The sequence below is a fragment of the Hemicordylus capensis genome, chromosome 1 (assembly GCF_027244095.1).
Source record: "Hemicordylus capensis ecotype Gifberg chromosome 1, rHemCap1.1.pri, whole genome shotgun sequence".
NCBI classification, from domain to species: Eukaryota; Metazoa; Chordata; class Lepidosauria; order Squamata; family Cordylidae; genus Hemicordylus; species Hemicordylus capensis.
In genome coordinates this window covers 162,790,328-162,812,379 of record NC_069657.1, presented here as the reverse complement: position 1 = coordinate 162,812,379, position 22,052 = coordinate 162,790,328, and the positions used below count along the sequence as shown (strand labels likewise).

The window sequence follows — 22,052 nt, the reverse complement described above, 5'->3', positions numbered from 1 at the left end:
TGTTGCTATGGTTACCTGTCCTCCCCCACACTTCCCCAGACACTGCTTAAAGAATTATGGTGTAGTCTGAAGTGATTCTAAATAACATTCCTTCTGCCCACAGGGAAGAAAAAAACCACCCCTCTTTTTATTGCTGCTAACACCAAATTCCCTGAGTTTGAGGCATGTGTTGATCACAGCTGTACTTGTCTGTGGCCCAAATTCAAAACTTTGAAGGGTGACCCAATAGTTCCAACTACTTCATCAGGAATTTGCCTTCCTCAGTAAAACTCTGCTGTGGGGTAAACTTTCACTGAGAGAGGATGTAGGCACATGGTTGAGGTTGAGGATGGATTTGGAAAGTGGGTTGGATTGGAAGGGGATTGAATTCAAAGTGGTAATGGATAATTAGGATGAGAAGAAAAAGAAGGAATAAAATGTAAGAGCTGCACAAAGAAAACACCAAATGCCGAATCTGGGGGTGGGGGTGGGGGATAGATGGTTAGGCAATGCTTGTCCTGCTGAGGTGGCATTGATGTGCCATCTGAAATTTGAGGCTTGTGCTGATGGTGGAAAACATATATAAAGATTAAGCTACTGTTGATGCCCCAACAGTTGTATTCGTATGAATCCCAGCCACCTGTTTCCATGACAGTGTGGTTTGCAGAGTGGACAGAAAAAGCATCGCAAACTTGTCACAGTGGGCTTCCCAGGCATGTGCCTCTAGGTGGAAGGAGCCAAGAAGTAATAGGTCAGGCTCCTTTTATTTATTTTATGTATTTATCCATTTGATTTCTATACCGCCCTTCCCTAAATGGCTGAGGGTGCTTTGCACAGAGACATAACAAATAAATAAGATGAATCCCTGGCCCCAAAGGGCTCACAGTCTAAAAAGAAACCATAATATAGACACCAGCAACAGTCCCTGGAGGTACTGTGCTGGGGGTGGATAGGGACAGTTGCTCTCCCCCTGCTAAATAAAGAGAATCACCACGTTAAAAGGTGCCTCTTTGCCAAGTTAGCAGCGGTAACTTTTAGGGATGTGCACAAACTGGCTCAGCAACCGCAGGTGGGGGCGGGGATCAGCTCCTTTAAAAAGGAGGAATACAGATGCTTACCTGCTCCTCCGCTGCCCCACCGTTCATCTGGGACTGGTGCTGGCGTGCAAAAGACCACATGTGGCTGCTTCCTTGTTCCCAGCAGCCTGTGCGTGGCATCAGAACGCACGTGAACTGAGGTTTTGAACATCCAGACCCAATACTCTCAATGATGATAGCACACAGCTCTTGCTGAAACACACCCCACAAAGCCTTCAGCGGCATAGTTTCTCATGTACAGCTCTCATTGCTTTTCTCCCTTTTCCTATTGCCATCCCCCCCGCTCACCCTATGGCTCTATGGAGCGAAGCGGGGTGGGGGGAGAGCTGGTCTTGTGGTAGTGAGCATGAATTGTTCCCTTCTCTAAGCAGGGTCCACCTTGGTTTGCATTTGGATGGGTGACTACTTGCTTTGCGTGCAGGAGGTCCCAGGGTGGGAAACACTCCTGCCTGAAACCTTGGAGAAGCCATTGCCGGTCAGTGTAGACAGTACTGAGCTAGATGGACCAGTGATCTGACTCTGATTTGTATAAGACAGCTTCCTATGTTCCTATGCTACTTCCCGGGCCATCTGCCTTATGGCTTGCAACCCTCTTCCTCTGGCGCTTGCTACTTTTAAATTCCTTTTAGTGATGATCAGAACTGAGCCTATGTTCTTTAATTTTCTTTTCAAGACTGGAAAGTTGTTGTTTCTTCTAAGGCTGAATCTCATCTCACCTCATCTCTCTCATAACTGATAAGTTATCCAGAATGTTGTTGCCTTCATGAAATACTGTTTTGGTTTGGCATCCCGCTGGTTTAGATGACAGTTGCATCAGATCAAGGGGGATTGGAGCCAGAACACAGCACGCACACATCTGCTAACATACAGCCCTTTAACTCTCCCTCCCTAAACATCTATTTTTAAAAGGAAAGTGTTGTTCCGACTTTGCATCAATTGTTTTTTTTAAAAACCCATACAAAAACATTATCAATTTCACGTATGCTGAATATCTTACGTTTTTTGAACTAGCCAGGAACAGTGGGTGCTATCTGGAGATACTGATGGCAGAACCTACCACTGCACAAAGCAACAATTAGTAAGTAAAAGGACCAAAAGCCAATTGCTGCTCCTTCACAGGAGTCGTCACAGGAAGGAACACCACGCCTGTGGGATAAGAAGCAACACACAGAGAGCTTTGAAGATGGGCTGAAGGAAGCAAAATGCTGGAGTTTGTTCACAATGGGGATCTCCAAAGCTCAGAGGAAAAGCTGAAGAGGTCACTTTTTAATTTAGCATCTGCATGCTGATAACACTTGAAGGCCTCCTGATGGAGCCTGTGTATACTAAAAGCTGTAGAAATGCAGGAACACAAGACCTTGTGTCTTTCCCATCTTGCATTCCAAAGAGAGCACTTTGAAATGCCTCATCTTAAAGTGATCCTGTAAATTAACATTTCACAGGGACACATCTGAGAAAAATTTGGATATTGCCAAGTCGCTCCTAAGGCCTGTGTGATACCTTAAGGGTATTCACATGACCAGAGGTGGGGCAGGTGGATGGAGGGGGAAGGCTGTGCAAAATTCAAGTTCCTCCCAGATGATCGCCATGCCCTTCCTGCAGCCTCCCAGCTGTGTGGCTTGGCCATGCACAAGCGGCTGTTCCAGGAGCCACACACTTTCTGGAGGCTGGGACAATGCATCTTGGCCTCTAGGAATCCAACTGTGCGATGAGGTGTGGTGCATTGGGGAATTTTCCCATGAGACTGGCACTCTAGGTGCTCTAGGCAAGCAGCCCAAGCGACCACACAACCATAGAACCAGGATTAAGGGCACACCCGCGCCCTTAACCCTGGCTAACAGCTGGGCTATGGAGCCAGGTTTGGTGGTGTGGCAGCATTGGGATCTGTGTGGATTCTGGCAGCATTCACAGGCAGCCAATCCTGGGCTTGGCTGCTCATGAGAACAGCCTTCTTGTGTCTTCCTGAGAAAGTTAGGCATAACCAACACTCCCATAATGCTTTTTCAGATATGGGAGTGATCTGCAGGAGAATTCAAGTATTACATTTAACAGCATCCCCATGCTTCCTTTTTCAGCTGGATCAATGTGAACTTGTAACATTTTGGCAAATAAGGCACACTTGTTGATGTCAAATGCAATACTTTTGTACAGTACATTTTTGTAGCAAGCACTGCAAAAGAGCTGACTCTGCTGGGTCCTCGTGGTGTGTGCCTTGAAATGGTTTTTTAAAATATGGGCCTCAAATTATCAGGGGGCAGGATAGGGTTGCCTAAGAGAAATCGTGTTTATATATGTAGGTGCAGTAGTTGAATATTTCCTGAATTTCCAAAACAGTTCCAAAAATGCACTTGCACATAGCTGAAACAGATTTTGAGATGAGTCCAATGTGTAAGTGATTCCATGTCTAGAGTATTCAGTAATTGTGAAGGTTGGTGGTGCTGGGGGAGTTATGGCTGAGCACTGTAGATAGTCCACAAGTATCTAGTCTTCACTGTAATGTGTGGCTGGCACTGCCTCTGGTAACGTCCTGGTTAGACTATAGCAACATGTTGTACATAGAGTTGCCTTTGAAGACTGGAAACTTTGGTTTTAGCATCTGCTAGTGTTACGAGGGCGTGCTATACCCTTCTTTTTGGGACCCCAGGCAAAGGTTATAAAACAAACAGTCCTTCCAGAAATAATGGACACTCACACCCAGGAAACTGAATGAACATAATTAATTTTTATTGACTACAATAGCAATAGCAATAGCACTTTATAGCCGGAACTCTCTAAGCGGTTTACAATGATTTAGCATATTGCCCCCAACATTTCTGGGTACTACAATTTGGGGACATCAGCAGTATGGGCCCGTGGGGAATTCCCATGTGACTTTAGATACTTAAGATGAAAAATGCATCTAAGTAAAGTGTGCTGCCAAGTCGATTTCGACTCCTGGCACCCACAGAGCCCTGTGGTTTTCTTGGGTAGAATACAGGAGGGGTTTACCATTGCCTCCTCCCTCACAGTATGAGATGATGCCTTTCAGCATCTTTCTATATCACTGCTGCCTGATATAGTGCCAGCGGGGATTCGAACCAGCAACCTTCTGCTTGTTAGTCAAGCCTTTCCCTGCTGCGCCACTTATTAAATTAACCAGTAGTTCTGATTATCTGGATGATTAAACTACTGTATGTGTTTATGCTAGTTATGTGTGCTAATGCTACAGGTACTCTGTAGGAGGGGGGAGGGGAGTAAACAAGGGGGAGTGCATTGGGTCAGAAAGAGATTGGGTACAGAAAGCTGAAAAGGTCAGTGACATGATCCAGCATGACAGCAGTTGGAGTTAGACATCGAACCTGGGTGAACCTGAGTTCCTAGAGTAGTGTGAGATTGGTCAGAGGACCAGGGGGAGAGAGACAGCGAGGATAGAAAACTAGGGAATAAATAAGACATTGAGGAGGTCAGACTAGATGACCACAGGAGAACCTGAATGAGCCGGCATTGTTCCCAAGCAGATTCAGGGAGCTGGGTTACACTGGCCCCATCTGGACTTCCACAGGGGCAGCGGGGTATATTTGCAAAGGAAATCCAAATTGCTTAGGGTTCACGGACCAGGAGGGCCCAGAGAAAGAGAGTGAGCAAAGGCTAGAGGAAGTCCAAATAAGTCTGGGGAACATGACAGGTGGGGGTGACAGGTGGGAGGCCGGACACATGAGAAGGGAGAGGGGAAGAGCAGAGAGTAGGGAAGAGAGAGAGAGACCAATACCTAGGGAGTCTCAGGTATTGGGCTTAGAATGGTCCTGCTAAACCTCCGGAGGAGGGAATAGGGAGAGATTTGAAAATGAAGCCTGAATAAGTTCAGGTAAGCAGAATAGGCAAGGTCAGGGAGAAGTAGCCTGCAGAGGTCTGGTTTAGGCCACGGCTTGGCTTTCCGGCCACAGTTGACTTGGTGGGGTGGAGTTATGTCAATAGACTGAGAGCAGGGGTTTCTGGGGCTAGGTGCTCGGGACAGGCAGTGTGGAGGACCATGACTAGTTCTGGGATCTAAGCGCATTCTAAACCGGGAGTTTAAGTAAAGGTGGCCAAAAGCCACCAGGATTTAAAGGCTTGGGACCGAGGTGCCGCAAGGATTGTCTAAACCCATTTAACCTGCCCATGCACAGAGATTTTTCTTTGGAGATCGTCTCCTTGGTATTCCTGATCTCCTAGGAGAAGTGGATGGTGACCAAGCAGAGCGCGTTCTTACTTGCGATGCCTCCTTTATGGAACACAGTCCACAGGGAGACGCACCCAGCTCCTATGCTAAAGTCCTTTCGGTGTCCGGTGAAGACCTTTCAGTTTTTCATAGGAACGTAGGAAGCCGACATGCCAAATCAGATCATTGATCCATCCAGCTCAGTGCACCGACTGAGAGTGGCTTATCAGTCTTTCAGGCAGGGGTCTTTCCCAGCCCTACCTGGAGATTCCAGGGACTCAACTTGGCAACTGTTCTGCATGGAAGCAGATGCTCTATCACTGAGCTACGGGCCCATCCCCTAAGGGAAAATTCTTCTAGCAGTCAGTGCTCACATGTAGTCACAGTTCATTAAATATACGCATTTTTTTTAATGAATGTGCTTGCAGAAGTAAAAGAACAGTTTGAAATTTGTAGAATTTCAGCTTCACACATTATTTATTGTGTTGTATAAAGACCATATATGGTAAATTTGAATCTGAGAAAGATCTTCTGCTTTTCTTGGGCATTTTGTTGTTTTGGAGTGATTGAGTGTTAAAAATCCACTGAAAACAACAATAGTTAAAATATGTTTATCAATTCAGAATTTCTGCTAACACTCCTCCCACACACACAAATTATTTAAACATGTCCTGAAGTATATTCCAGTGTAAGAAGTGGTGCATCCAGCTACTTTAAGAGACAGGCATATCCCTGCAAAATTTGGTATCTGGAGGTAATCCGGAAGTATAATATTCAGAATTTCTTCAAAGAACTACCAAAAAAAAAAAGTTTCCTTGAGTGTATTCTCATGTACAAAGTAGTGCATTCTGCTAATTTCAGTAACAGGATTGTGTATGGAAAATTTGGTATATGTAAGTCATTGGGAACAGTGTTGCCTGTAGATTCCCAGAAGTTGTTGACTACAATTCCAAGAATCCTCAGCCAAAGGCCATTGTAGCTGGGGATTCTGGGAGCTGTAGTCAACAACATCTGGAAATCCCTGTTACAGGGAACACTGATGGGGAAGCAGGTGCTCTATCGCAAATAAACACATTCTTTGGAGTATATATTAGATTGTCCTGTGTTTGTTATTTATTTACTTTGTTATCCTTTTATGTGAAACTGCCCTGGAAATATCTATTAAACAATGTGGTTAGTAAATCCATGTGTACCTTTCCCTTTTAGGCTCTCTCTCTTTAGACCAATCTCTTAATTCTCCCCTTATTTCAGGGAAACACTGGCATTCTAATGGGCATGTTCTTAGTGTCCTTTGTCATCTTGGTGGCCTTAGTGACAGTTTTATCTGGCATTGGAGTTTGTGAACGGTGCAGCATTGGTAGTGGAGGAGTCTACTCAATGATTTCTACTATCCTTGGAGGTCAAGTTGGAGGGACCATTGGCCTCCTTTATATTTTCGGTCAGGTAAGAATATTATTTTATTATTTATCTATTAAATTTGTACACCACCCCAAACTTTCATCTCTGGGTGGTTAACAATAGCATAAAACAAGTTAAAACATATACAAAAAATTAAAACAATTTAAAAATTTAAAAATAAACCAAAGATTAAAATCTAAAAAATTTAGGAAGCTGAGAACGCTTGGGCAAAAAGATGGGCTTTCAGGTGTTTTTTGAAAATTGCCAGAGATGGGGAGGATTGCATCTCAGCAGGGAGCGCATTCCACAATCTCGGGGCAGCGGCGTCCCCACTCATGGCCCGTCTTGGAGAATTAATAATATAGATATTAAATGTTTCAAACATTCCATGAAGCCAAGAATGTCACTGTTAATGCAGATTAACTTTTTGAAATTTTATACATGATAATGTGTTAGGTAGGAATGAGAACTGCTTTAGCCCCTTAGGCCAAATGCAGCAGCATGGCATGTCTTCTCCCACTGGCCACCTGCTATAACTACTGATATAACAGAATAGGAAGAGCAGTCAACAGTGGCAAAGGTTACTGGCAAAAGTCTCCCCCGGCAAGAATCGGAAAGTATTGCCCTTCATGTGATCTGGCTGCCTGCCTGCTCTGGAAAGCTTCTGTGAGGGATTGGACTCCAGTCTAGAAACCTTTAAAAGTTATTTTCCTTGTTTCATAGTTAACTAATTTGTTTTTATAATTAGCATAAGTATCACCGTTGTTGGTGACCAAAGTATTTTTATCCAATAAAATCAACATTTTAACAATTATTTGATAGCTTTTAACTTGATAGCATTTGAATAGTCAGTCATAAAATAAAATTTGCTCAAACACCCAACACAACAACCCTTCCCACAACTTGTCTAAATACTCTGGCTGACTAGCTCTGGGCCACAGAACATCTAGCACCCGAAAGCAGTGGGGCTTTCAGTAAGTCAAACCGCCCCTCCACTCATTTGACAATCTTGCTCATGAGTTTGATCAATTAAGATTTCAGAAAATATGTTTCTGGCTTTATGAAGGACCCGATGGTGTCCAGCTTTTCTTTGATTAGACTGGGTAATGATTTGGCATCCACCTTGCAGAATGTGTGTGATCCAAGATGAAGAATAGAAGTGTCTCTGCTTCTCCCAAGCCTTTAGTGTATAGCAGAAGATTCTCTCTGTGTGCTCATGAAGATCAGATTGAGTGTTTTACTTTGTAGCAAGATCCCACAGCACGAATATAACCAAAAAGAGCTTTAGACTTAACCAAGAATCTTCCCCTGGTTGCTCTCTCCCCAAACTTTCTTTGTCCCTCTACTGAAATTTGAAATGGAATCCCTGCTTCTACAATGTGTACAGTTATAATCTTTTCCCACCACTGATCAGATGTAAAATAACTGTAATAATGGAATAAAATAATCACAACTGTAATAATTAAAATCAACCAACAAGCACAATCTAAAAAGCACAACAGCAGACAAATTACATTTCAGTCCAGTTGAAATTGCTATTTGCCTGATTGTCCATTTGCCTGATGGGACAAAGATGTTTTCTGTAAAGCAGAGACAAAATTAGTCTGCTTTATCTTTCTGGGGATGGTATCTTTTCTAACTCCTTCCCCAGATATGTTCACCAGACCATCTCTTTCCCTGCTCTTTGGAAATTAGTGAAAATGTCTTTGTTCCATCAGGCATTTGGATGATTAGCCAGATGGCTATTTTGTCTGCTGTTGTGTTTGTTAGCACCAATACTTGTTATAATTAAATACAATTATTTAAGTTATAATAAATTACAATTATTTTAAATTATTGAATAATGAAGTTTTGTGTATTTAAATTAATAATTGTTTTTACTGACAGAACTTTTGTAAAGCCTGCTTACAAAAGCTTTGTGAGGGCCTGTTTACAAGTCATATGATGCAGTATAAAATAAATACTATATTTGTAACTTGGTAATTTCACCGGAGCAGAGCTGTTCTTCAGTGTGTTGCAGGTGCTATGTACATCACTGGATTTGCTGAATCAATCTCTGATCTCCTGAGCCTCAGTAACATTTGGGCAGTAAGAGGCATCTCATTTGCTGTCCTACTGGGATTGCTCGGAATTAACCTTGCGGGTGTGAAGTGGATAATCCGTCTCCAGCTGCTGCTGCTCTTTCTACTAGCTGTTTCCACACTGGATTTTGTTATTGGATCTTTCACCCACCTTGATCCAGGTAAAAAAAATTCCTAAATGCTTCAATTTACTACTGAGTTGATACGGCTAAAACATTTCCCTGCTGAAAAATTTGAAAGCCAATCAAAAAGTGTAAAGCAGAACAACTTGTAAGAATACTTAATATTGTGTATACCCAGGGCCAGTTTAAGCCATAGGCTAATAAACGTTGTAACTTTAGCCCACACCCCCTTCAGAAATTTAGACCTCTATTCTGGCCCTTCTCTTTCATTAGCCTTTGGCTCTCACAAACTTAACCCACTGTATACCAAGAAAATGCAAAACAGGATCATATTGCTGTAAGAATGCACTATAACATAACACTATAACTCTGCTCTATAACAATTGGCCTGGGTACTTCTCTTTGCAGTCTGGTAGGAATGTGCACGGAACCAGTGCCTGCTGGTTCAAAGGTTGGGGGGATCACTTTAAGGGTGGGGGAGGGTGCTCTCACCCCTCCCACCATGTTTCCCCCACCGGCGCTGTGTATTCAAATGATCCGGCTGGGCGGTATTGTACCTCCCTGCCGCCCCGTTGCTTCCTTGGACCGGAAGTGGCTGGTAGTTCCTGGCACACATGTGCACATCGTACATGCATGTGCGTGCAGCACTGGGAATTTCTGGTCACTTCCAGTCCAAGGAAACAACGAGATGGCAAGGAGGTATGCTGCCTCCCTGGACTGGACCGTTTGAATGCACAGCACCAGTGGGGGAAATGTGGTGGGAGGGGTAAAAGCACCCTCCCTCACCCTTAAAGTGATCCACCCCCTCACCTTTGAACCAGCTCAAATGCCGGTCCATGGACCTGGTTCGGCACTCCAAGAAAGGAGCTCCGAATGGTTCCATGCACATCCCTACAGTCTGGCTACTGGATGCATTGCCTTGCAATGAATTTAGTGCTTCTAGAATGTAGTTGACTTCCCTAAAAACCTGCATGCATGAGCACATGAAAGAGAGGAATGAATGAACCTCTTAAACATCAGCCTGTATAAACATCTTTCTGTTCCTGCTTTTGAGCAGGCGTTGAAAGCATTTAGTAGATTAACTGCTTGGTTAATGAATTAAAACACTGATCAGAGATTAAAGGGGTGACTTTCATCAAGGCAGCAATTCCCATTTGTATAGTGCATGTAGCTTAGAGTGAGCTAAAAAGAGCTGAATCTGTTTTCACACAAGACTTCAAGATTGGTTTTGCATTTTCATAGTTTGTGATTCTAATTTAGCATCTATGTTATCTAGAATATTAATTTGATTTAGCAAAGTCTCACATCTATTCTTCTCTCTTGGTTAGTTTCACAAACAGTGCAAGAGAGGTATCAAAGGAGCTTGCAGGGTCATGTGTGAAATCCATTATTGTATGAAGCTAGAAATGGATACTAACTAGGATCTTATTGAAGAACTCACACACTGATGCTTTGATGCAACAAAACAATGTGTGGTCTTATTCCGGTTAATAAACATCTGCTATTGACCAGAAAATTCAGGAGAATAATGTGGACCAATCTATTGTGTGCTTGTAATCTTTTACATCCAGCCTGCATGTGAAGATGGCAGACCCCTTTTCAAATACAGCTCTACCCCAATCATATCTAAAGCAGGAGTGGGGGTTACAGTTTAAAGCACCAAAGGGATGTGCAGGCAAGGTGTGACCGTAAGAGCCCTCCCTTTTGGTGCTTTTGGTGAACCATCCACTGAGGTCCTTTTTTTCTCCAGTTGGCCTCAAGTACTGAAAGCAAATCCAGCTGGCATAAAAAGCACTCTAGAGAGGGGCTGTGTTGTTAAAAGCAGCTGAGGGAATGATGCTCTGTTGCCATTATGTGTATTTTGGGCCTTAACTTCTTAATAGTGCCTGTGTTTTAGTACGCCATTTTAAAAAGTTGTACAACACTCTTTATATCAAAGTCTCTGAACCTTGCTGCTGCTGCAGCATTTTGACTAGGAGTAAAGACTAAGAGATAACTTTGCTTTCCAACTTGTTCTGCATTTCCAGGCATCACTTCTTCTGTGCTGTTTGTCTTTTGCTCCATTTTGCTGATTCTCTGGCAATTCCAATGCCTTTACCTTATCCTGAAGGTAGCTTTCTGATTTTGCTAAATAATTTTGTTGAGTTCTGGTATTTAGCACCTGTCTCTAAAATCCAGTTTAATGTTGGTGTATAACTGAATCTGAATATGCCCATTCTGGTGTTTGTTAAATGTAAGTACATAAAAACACATGTAGTTACACAAGTAAACAGATGGTGTCACTTAACCTTCAGTGTTTGTCATTCCACAAGTCTCCTACAGATAAGAGAGTGCTTGTTTCATGGTGTCTTGATGCATTGTCTTTATTTCTAAAGCCTTCTCTGAAGTAAAACTATAAAGGCTGGAACTAGAAAATGAGTAGTCTTTCAGTTTTCTGCTTAATCTGCATGGAAGGCAATGTCACAGAATCGTTGGTGGTGAAAATGGCAAGAACATTTGGATGGCAACATGGCCATGAGATTCACAGCTACCTAATGCACACTCCCGATTTGTGAAAGATTGTTGGCTTGGATTTTTTTGAAAGCATCTTCATGATTGAGGGCTCATATAATAACTTTATAACCCCAGTGATAATAGAATAGCACTCTCTGAACATTCACAAAGTTACTTGATGCTGAACTGATAACCCTTTAAGAGGGGAGGAGACAGATCTTGTGGTAACAAGCATGAATTGTCAGCTTTGCTAAGTGGGATCTGCTTTGGTTTGCATTTGGATGGGAGACTACATGTAAGTGCAGTAAGATACTCCCCTTAGGGCTGAGGCTATAGCTTAGGGGTGTGCACAAAACTAGTTTGCCCAGTTCGGTTCGAGTCCGAATTGGACTCGAACAGAACCAGGTGCGCTCGGTTTTGTGCCACCAAACAACCCCCCGGCTCGGCTCGAATTCAAGCCAGCTCTGGGCTTCTAATGTTATTTATTTATTTATTTATTTATTTATTTAGAATAACTCACTGACGGGTCCTGTGGCCTCGAGAGGGTGCTGGTGTGGCTATGGGGTGTGTGTGTGTGTCTGCAGTCTCCCTTCCCCCCCGCCGGCCTCCCCCGGTTCTCTAAGGGCTGTTTTGGCCCATTTGGGGGCTGTTTCGGCCTATTTTTGGACCATCCCAGCTTTTCCCCCATGGTGGTGGCCATTTTGGAGTTTGCTGCACATGCACCCTGGCCATTTGCATGGCCCCCGGCCATTTGTGTAGCCCCCAGACCTGTTCGACTGTGAGCTAGCTCAACCTCAAGCCAGTTTGCACATCCCTACCATAGCTTAATGGAAGAGCAGAAGGTCCCAGGCTCACTCTCTATATCTCCGGGTAGAGCTCTGAGAGACTCCTGCCTGATAAGGATGTGCACGAACTGAAATTTGTGCACAGGTTCGGCACCAAACTGGTTCAGGCAAGGTTAGTTCATGCACATCCTTGATTCATGCACATGCCTACTGCCTGAAACCTTGGAGAGCCACTTCCAGTCAGTGCAGACAATACTGAGCTAGATGGACCAATAGTCTGACTCAGTATAAGGCAGCTTCTTATGTTCCTAATGATTGATTATCACCCATGGTGATTGATCTAATCTGAGCCATGGCTAGTCCCAAGAGCCTGTTTTCAGTGCCAGGGCTCAGCTGAGAATTTGTGAAATTGCAATGAAACTAAAACTATCTCTGAGGATGCCCACCACACCTGATTCCCTCATTGCTAAACCAGAGTGGTAATTTCTTATAAAGCTGAGAAGAGAGATATGACTTTTAGGCAAACCAGGGGAGCCTATTTCCGGTACTAGAATTTAGCTCTGAGATGCAGGAGATAATAGGAAGTGTGTCTCTAATCATGTGCGCTACATGATGTCTTTAAATTGCAACTGAGCAACTCCAGCCAGTGACCATACTTCTAGAATTAGGAAAGACTTCCAGAGACACAGCATCTCTTTTTTTGGAAGACGTTTAAAATAAGCAAAGATCTTCTTCCACCCTTTATCAAGGATGACTTCACAATGCGAAATAAGAATGCTCTTTCTTCTAAAAAAAATAATGTCCAAAGTGCTCATGGGCCAGAAAAAAAAGATAGCTAGAGCAATGTAAGCTGCTTGTAAAAAGTTCAGATATAGTGCCTATGCATTCCCATATCTCTGAAAAAATTAGCCTGTTCTGCTGCATCAGTATTTGAATGTGTTTACTGTCAGGATAAGATGTAAGACCTGTATTTTTAAGTTGATCTATATTTTTAAGTTGCCTTGTGCATAGCTATAGGAGTTAGATCACTTTGGGTCATAGTGCATTTCGTTTTTTCCCCTTGTTCTATGTATGGATTAATTGGCTATTATGGTATGTAGATTTTTTAAAGATCATGTAGCACTGGGTATGCTTGTAAGAAGTCATTATTAGCATCTCTATACCACATTTCCAGTACGCAAAGCACATCACATACATTACTGCAGATTAGTACAACAACTTTGTAAGGTTCCCAATATGTATTATCCCCATATTGCATTTGTGGATGAGAACTAGTGACTTGCCTAAGATGTGGCCTGTAGACTTCCCATGCTTAATGCTCGGCCTTTCAGCATTCCACAGAACAGCATCATTCATTCCTCCCCAGACCACCATTTTAGCAAAGAAACCAGTTGTTAAAATATTCTTCATGGTCAGAATGACAGTCTATGGTGAAAGATGGAGGAATTAGCATGTTATGTAGCAATAGCAATAGCACTTATATTTATATACCGCTCTATAGCCAGAGCTCTCTAAGCGGTTTACAATGATTTAGCATATTGCCCCCCAACATTCTGGGTACTCATTTTACTGACCTCGGAAGGATGGAAGGCTGAGTCAACCTTGAGCCCCTGGTCAGGATCGAACTTGTAACCTTCTGGTTACAGGGCGGCAGTTTTACCACTGCGCCACCAGGGGCTCTTTCATGTACACGATGGAATCATAAAATACCTGACTCGGCTTTTATTCATAAAGTGTAGATCTGTGGTCTGTTGTCAGTCTTCCCCCCCCCCCCCACTCACCCATGAATTACAGTCCTGCATTACCGCAGATGTCCTTCGAGTGGTATCCTAGCATTGGTTATAAGGCATTCAAAAGTTCTCTGCATGTGTCTGCAAAGTGGCAGCATTTTTAAGAAGTCAAATTTGTTTGTTTGTGGGAAAGGCTGCTATTCATCCCCACTCAGTGCCTCATGATTTTCAAAGACATTACAGATAATAAGTGTACATAGAGGGTGCTTTAAAAAAACCAAAAATGAGTTGGTCTTTTCTAAGGCTAAAAATAGCAGAAGTCACTGCAGCTGTGCAAGAGAGGATTTTGTCTGGCACACAATTTGAATGATTGCTATCCAGCTTGAACACTGTTTGTGAACTGCCATTACAAATTTTAAAAATCCTTTCATAAAGGACTAATTTATTAATAATTATTAATTTATTTATTATGACTAATAAAGGACTTTAATCCTTTATTAGTCGTTTGCCGCTGTCCTCTAAGCAAGTCTGTCATAGTATGTCAACTTATCTCAGGAGCTTGGAAATGGTTGATCCTGTAGTTGTATAACTGGGAGTATTTTATGGGGATCTTGGGATAAATAATCCATGTGCAGATGCAAAACATGGTACAGCGATAAAGACAGCTTTCAGAATATGAGTGATAAAGACTTTGCAAGATCCAGTTGCTTGATGTATTGCATCTAGGAAATAGCAAATCTTTCTGTGACTGTTTCCCCACTTATGAAATGAGCATGGTATTTATGAGTGTCTGTCTCCACAGGGATATTAATTGCTCTTTGGAAATAGAAAGCAATCTGTGTTCATAATTAGTAACAAGGCTTTTACAAGGGTCCCCACCATGTTCTTAAGATGTCTTAAGAACAGATTTTACAAGGTTTATCATATCCACCTTCATTTGCTAGGTTTTTTTCTTTGCATCTTTATATGAATACCCCGCAAGCTTGTGTACACGCTTCTTGTAGATCTCTGACAAAATCTGCTACGTGATTATGCTTGGGTGGAGTTTCCTAGCTGTATCACTCCCATTTCCCCAGCCCACACACACCAATATTATCCCACTGGTCAGTCATTTCCTTCCCTCGTTGCTTTTATTTTTAGAATTTTAAGGCAGACACACATTTTACATTAAAAGGGTTTTCTCAGATGGGCTTCCTGTCTCCCCATATAAACTCATCTGTAAGAGTCTGTCAAAGCCATATCACCCTGAACTGTTGGGATTGAAGGACTCTAGCTGATTGCTGATCCTCTTGCAGCTAAGGCAAGTTGGAACAGCTGCATCCCTCTGCACATTTGGTATCTTGGCCCTGTTCAGACTATATTAATCACCAACCCCATTCTCCAAGGTTATATCTAAAGAGAGGTTGGAAATGGCTGAAGAGCATTTTGTCTCTCTTCCCTTGCTATGAGAAGCAAACAAGCAAATTGGGAGGTGACGGTCTTGTAGACTTTTTGAGATTAAATTTATCTGGATGGTGCAGATTTATTGCAGAGGTGCACCTAGGTAATTTTGGAGCCTGGACCTAAAGCCCCTTCCCTACAAATGAAGCATCATCATGCTCGGCCAGGTGACCACACCACCTGGGACAGACTAAAGGGTATTTGTTGGCTCCCCCAGGGGCTGTGGAGGCCCTGGACTTTGGCCCAGAAGTACAAAGATAAGAGCACCTCTTATGATGGGCATGCCTCGTTTGTCCTTTAATTTCAATGGGGCTTCCTCAAGTAAATTTAGTCAGGATGTCAGCCATTTAAAAAAAAAATCCTGCTCTTCTTCCAAAGGACACAGAGTGGTGTACATGTTTCCTCCCTTTCATTTTATCCTCAAAACAATACTGGGCTGTCGGTTAGGCTGAGAGACACTGACTGGCCCAGGGTCACCAAGTGAGCATCATGGCTGAGTGGGGATGTGAACCCAGGTCTCCCTGGTTCTCCTCTGCCCAGGTACATAGCTACAACTGAATTAGGAGAGACAAATGTTCCTGGGCCCCTGAGGGACAGCTTGCTCTCTGCTCTCCCACTCGCTCCTTTCTGAAAAAGAAGGTGAGGGCATGGGGGCCCATCTTTACTTTTTGTCTCCAACTTTGCTATGCACCTCTGCACATTTGGTGTCTTGGCCCTGTTCACACTATATTCATCACCCACCCCATTCTTCAAAGTTACACCTGAAGAGAGAGTGAAAACGACCAACTGTGCCACTCTAATCATTTCAACACACTATTTAGAAAATAAATAGGCCAGAACCCGAGAATTCAGAAGGCTAAGAAGCATAGAGGGTTGGAAAAGAGAGTGGTCCAGCAGGGCTGGCTTAAGCTTACCACAAGTACTCAGTGGTGGATTAACGGAGAGGCAGAGTAGGCATTTATCTACAGTGGCAAAATTTAAGGAGCAGCAAATTTTGCCCCTCCTCAAATTTTGCCGCCCCTTTCTGTGGGCAGCGGCAGCTGCAGCAAAGATAGAGTGGTTGAGGAGAAAGTCCCCCTACTTTACCTTATTTTTAAAAAGGCAAACCTTTTTTTGTTTAAGGTAAAAGGGTGGCAAAGGCCTTTTTGCCTATGGGAGGCAAAAAAGCTTAATCTGCCCCTGCAAGTACTGCAATTGGTGATTGTGGTGCTGGTGGTGGGCTCAAGGTCTCCTGCCTCTTCCAGAAACTGGTAAGGCTACCAGTGTGATGAGAGTTAGTTGCACTGAGTTGTGCGAGATGGGGCTGCCTGGAGATGGTGTGAAGAAGGAGCTGTTTGGTCACATGGGGTCAGTTTTCCTGCTTTTCACTGTGAACTACCCTCCTCATTACACTGTCAATTCTCCCCCTGCCCCCCCGTAAATACCCATCATGTGTTTGGGGGAAAGTGGGCGGGGGGATGCACAGAATATATCTCTCTCCTGTTTGATTCACACTTGTGCACTTATGATTTAGTAAAGATCCCCAGTGACCATCCTCAGCCACTTCAGAATCATCTGGCCACTTTCCCCTTGTTTAGGTTACATCCCCTTTGGCAGAGGTTGTAGTGGAACTTCTCCATCCCATCCTTTCTTCTCCCCACTTTCTCTTCCACTCCCCACACCATTTCATTAGGGAGAAAGAGGAGGTGTACTTGCTTCTCTCTCTGTGGGTAACTATCATTCTCAGCAAGGGGGAGAGAATTTAAGCAATCCTTAGCATTTTGCATTGCCGTTATCTTAACCATTAAAGCCAGCTTCTTCCTTATCCCTCCTCCCAAATTCTCTCTCTAATTCTCTCTCTCTCTCTCTCTCTCTCACTCTCTCTCTCTCTCTCTGCTTCTGTGTAGTCTTCACTAATATGATTCAAAGCTGTGGGCACAAGTCGGCATGCATGCACCCAGAGAGTCAGGGCTGGAGGGAAGAAAAGCTACCGCCGCTGTCACTAACTTGGTAATTTCTCCGCCTTCACTGTTGTCCCTCAATCTCTGGGAAATGCAGACAATTTCTACTAGCTTTCTAGTTATAGCAGGTTTACTGTTTACTGTGACTGCAAGCCCTTCTCCAGGGTCTAAGGCAGAGAGAAGCCTAGGAAAGACTCTTTTTTCCTCTGCGTCCTGAGAATCTATTTTACTGAAATGCTCGGTTGGAACCTGGCACTTGCTGCATGCAAAGCAGGGGCGCTATCCCATAAGCCTTCCCCAAACATAGGAAACTGCCTTGCACTGAGACAGGACTTTGGTCCACCTAGTCAATTATTATCTACTCTGGCTGGCAGCAGCTCTCTAAGCTCCTTCTCAGCTCGGGGACCCTGGGACCTTCTGATTGCAAAGTGGTTTGTTCTGCACACTGAATTCCTTAGAGTAATGATATGCAGTGTGAAGAAGTCGCTTCTTTTTTCCATCCTAAATCTCCTGCCTATCAGATGCATTGGGTGACCCCTGTAGTGAAAATGAGGAGAATGGAAAGGAGAAGTTGCTTGGAGGCTGTTCTCTTTCTTTTCTTCTAGATTGTGGCCAACTTAGCCAAGGCAGAGGAGCAGCCAATGGAGATGGGGACCAAGGTACTAACAACCTCCCCGCTCTTTAGCCCAAAGGAAATTATAGTGACCATTACTTACCCAACCATACAATTTAAAGATCTAAAATTATAAACAGGAAATATTTATATGGTTCTCGGAAAAATAAAAGGAAGAAGCAGGTTATTTTCTTTTACACACAATATGCTTCTTTCTGACAATCAAGGACTGGGCTGTACATAGGGACACCCAAAACTAATTTCTCAGTAGGCCCCAAAATTTATAAAACTGGCCATGATCTAGAGGAATGAAGGGGAGAAAATGTATTTGAGAGGGGAAGAAAAACTGGGAGAGAGAATGGCCATAAAAGAGAGGTGTGCATGGGCAGAAGTCAGAACCTGAAGAAGGGAGCAAGGTGAAGATTTTACGTAGTTCTTACATAAGCAACCAAATCTTTTGTTTTCAGTGTATGATCTTTCTGTGCTTTCAAGTTCTTTGTGGACGAACTGTTCCTAAATTTATTCTAAAATATTTTTGATATCTGTAGATATTAGATAGGTAGATAAAGTTTATTACGGTCATAGACCATCTCTGCAGATATTATGAACTATGTGTTTGTGTTTCAGCTTAATATTTTTGAGGTAAGTTATACTTGGCCTTAAGAGTCCAGACTCTCTCATTTTCATCCATCAGAATGGATTCTAGTCTGCCTTTCCCCCTGATATGCTCTTATTCGTTAGGGAATCTGCTATAAGATGTTCACAGTTCTGAAAAATGGCACTAAAGTCTTCCTAGTTCTCTTTCATTTCTTATTGTACATATGCAATTACTATATACAATTCAATGTTTATGTAGCATTTGTTTTATATTTTTGTTTTACCTTTTAAACTTTTAACAAGTATGGACCTGCAACAAAATATTGCATGTATGGTGTGCATGTATTACTTGAGCCTGTTGCTGAGCATGGTGAAAAAACAAAAGTTAGCAAAAGTTAGCTCCAGGAAGGGACTTCCTAGGAGGAGATATATATATGAGGGTGGGCAAAAGATCCTGGGGTGTGGTCCACTGTGAAAAAGGATGCTCTTGGGATGACAGATCTAGTCCAAGCAGTCCAGGAAGCCCCAACACACTCCTGCTCTGTCTCGGCTTGCTGGCGGGGGATTAGCGCTTTCATGACAGGGCCAGTCCAGTGTGGAGGACCAGAGGCTCTGTGAACTACAGGTCTCCATAGGACTGCGCCTTCATGAGTTAGGCCATCCAACTATAGGGCCCCCCACTGATGTAGGTCCCCTGTTACATCTGCTTAAAAATAGAGCTCATACTCCTCACCTTCCCCTCAACACTTAACCCCTGTAGACTCCCAAGGAATCTGGGCCACTCCCTGTGGTCTCAGTCTGGCAAGATCAGGGATGGCTCCTAGTACACATTCAAAATTCCCAAGCTGGGACTGGCATTGTGGTGTACGCAGATCTGATGTCGTGGGGAATTATAGGTGAGGGGAGCCCCTATTTTCAGCGATGGATCTACCAGTGGGGCTGGGCATCTGGCCCGCATGCGTGTCTCCATGACCTGCCACTCTCATGAGGGGTCCCTGTTGCCAGGCAACAGCTGGAGGAGTGCGGAGACAGTGGGGGACGGGGCAAGTGCTCCAAGTGGCCGCCAGCGAGAAGTGCGGCGGGCACTTCTGGGCTGCTCTGAGCCACCCTCTCTATAGTTTTGGCAGCAGCCACAGCACAAAACCCAGGTTATGACGGCCGCAGAATTCAGGCGACACGATGCCGCCTTCAAACCTCAGGTTGGAGCAGTGAAACTCTCTACAAACCGAAGATTCAGATTATGGTTTTACCTCAAAAACCTTGGGTCGCTTTTGTGATAAAACCATGGTTTCACGCATCCAGATGACCATGAAATGGAACCTTTGGTTTGGTATTATATGCAAAGATGGCCTCTCTCTCTCTCTCTCTGTGGTGGTGGGGAGGTGTTGGTGCTCAGGCCCAGCTCCTTTTTACACAGCCCTAAAGTTTCAAGAGTTAATGGCTGGTGAGGGGGTCAGTTTAATGTTTTCATCAATATTTGGTGAGGCTGTAGGGAGAGAAAGGGGTAGTGGAATAGGTTATATTTAATGATGAATATTGTTTATTGTGTGATTGTGTGTGTGTGCACATATAGTGATCAGATTAACAGATTCAGTGTGCAACTTCACCCTCCATTCCTCAGGAGCTGCATGTACACAGTTGTCTTTATGTTGTTGGGGTGGTTAACCTCCCACACCTAGAACTTAAATCTTCTAGACCCTTTCTCCCTCAGAAATGCTGGTGAGACAATGAAAGAGTTTGAGACCTTTCCCCCTCAGAAGCAGAAGGGGTAGTGACTGCCTTGAAGGAGTATTCTTCAAGCTGAGGAACTTTCTATGTTTCTTGTTCAAACCCACCTTCTGGCCCTCCTTGCCACTGAGCTCTCTTCGTTCTGCCCATCTGGTTGTCTGTTAATTTTCTCGTTCCATAAGCATTCCATTCCATTGAGTTACACTGCAGTTTAGGGGTGGGTTTGGGTGTGTGTTTGTTTTTTCGCACCCTCTTAGGGGTGTTTTTCTTCTTCAGATTTTTGTGAAACTGATATATCTGCAGATTACTGTGAGACCTCTGTACCTCCCTCTCACCCACAGGTGCTCTGGTTATGTGTCCATAAGGATCATAATTTTTCCAGCTCTTTCAGAAATAGTTAGAAGATTAGCATGCACTCTGTGTATACTAGCATTTTTCAATTGCTATTTGCCTGCCTGCCTATAGCAAGAGAACAATTTCCTCTGTCAAATACCTCCACCTGTTCCTCCCACTATAAGCTACCCCAAAGTAGCAACTACCATAAAAAGATCACAGACAGAGAGATACATTGTGAGGAGCCCAGAGCTCTTGCAGGTGAAGGAGGGAGAACAGCAAGGAAGATAGAAAGCAGAGTTTCTTCTTCCTGTGTTGTTGTGTATGTATCGTGAGAGGTAAATGCTTATTTAAAATATTTATGTCCTGCCCCTCCAGTGCAATAGTGTTTGGGGTGGCTCACACCAATAAAACAACTAAAACAATATGAAATGAATAAGACCCAATTAAAAACTAGACCCAGTTAAAACCAGATTTACAAATTAAAAGCCCACTAGAACAACAAAGAATAAATTATATCAAATTTCCCTTTAAAAGAAAGATCTTTAAAAACGCTGAGGTAGGGAATATGGTGAAGTTTGGGAGGATATTCCAGAGCCACATCTGAAAAGGCCGTGTCTCTGAGAGAAAAGACAGAGAGAAAATCAATATACTTTAATATTTGCACTTAGGCAAATTGTGGATGAAAGAGCGACAATTCCCATAAGGGAGTGGTTGCTAGATTTCTATCAGTTTGGTCTCTCTAATTAGGACACATGCACATTACATAGGAAGCTGCCTTATCCCGAGTCGGACCATTGGTCCATCTAGCTCAGTATTGCCTACACAGACTGGTACCAACTTCTCCAAGGCAAGAGTGTCTCTCACCTCTATCTTGGAGATGCCAGGGAGGGAACCTGGGATCTGCATGCAAGCATGCAGGTGCTCTTCCCAGAGTAGCCCCATCCCCTACGGGGAATATCTTACAGTGCTCACACATATAGAGGCACCTCACATAATTACTATGAAGTGCCTCAATGTGGTCTGCAGGGAGAGCGGGTTTAGCCCGCTCTCCCTGCAGACAAGCAGCTGCTTGTAGCTGGGGGGCCAGATCGGCCACCCACACAGCTGCTGGCTCCATCACGGAGCCGGCGGGGGCTGCAGGGATAGGGGGCCACATGGCCCCTGGAAGTTCCAGGATGCCCCGTGCGAGTGTGCGGGACATCCTGGAGAAACCTCCAAGCCCGGAAAGCTGCTTGCAGCCTCCCGGTTGGGGGTCTACTCATGTGTCGCCATGCGCCACGGCAACACACGAGCAACCAAATGGGGTCAACGGAGCGCTCACTCTGTTAACCTCATTTAAGGGGAGGGGAATTAGGTGGGCTAGCCATTCAGCAATGCAAGTGTTTGTGCATGGGAGAGCAACTTTAGCCACTCTCTTCCTCTTTCTGTCCCAGAAGCACACTGTGAAACATACAAATACATGCCTGAGGGGTGCGTGACTCTTGGGGATATATTTGTGTGATGCACACAGTGCTTCCTGGGGCAAGGGGGATATCA

At 43.8% G+C, this 22,052-nt stretch overlaps 1 protein-coding gene across 5 annotated transcripts in view; it reads left to right on the top strand.

The window, feature by feature from the left end:
- The window catches only part of SLC12A8 (solute carrier family 12 member 8), a 104,349-nt gene that overhangs the window by 17,390 nt on the left and 64,907 nt on the right, over positions 1–22,052 (top strand). For all 5 annotated transcript variants that reach the window (XM_053287597.1, XM_053287568.1, XM_053287586.1 and 2 more), the window contains exons 4-5: positions 6,505–6,696; positions 8,662–8,893. In XM_053287597.1, coding sequence (XP_053143572.1) covers positions 6,505–6,696; positions 8,662–8,893 — 424 coding nt within the window. The remainder of the gene's footprint in view (positions 1–6,504; positions 6,697–8,661; positions 8,894–22,052) is intronic.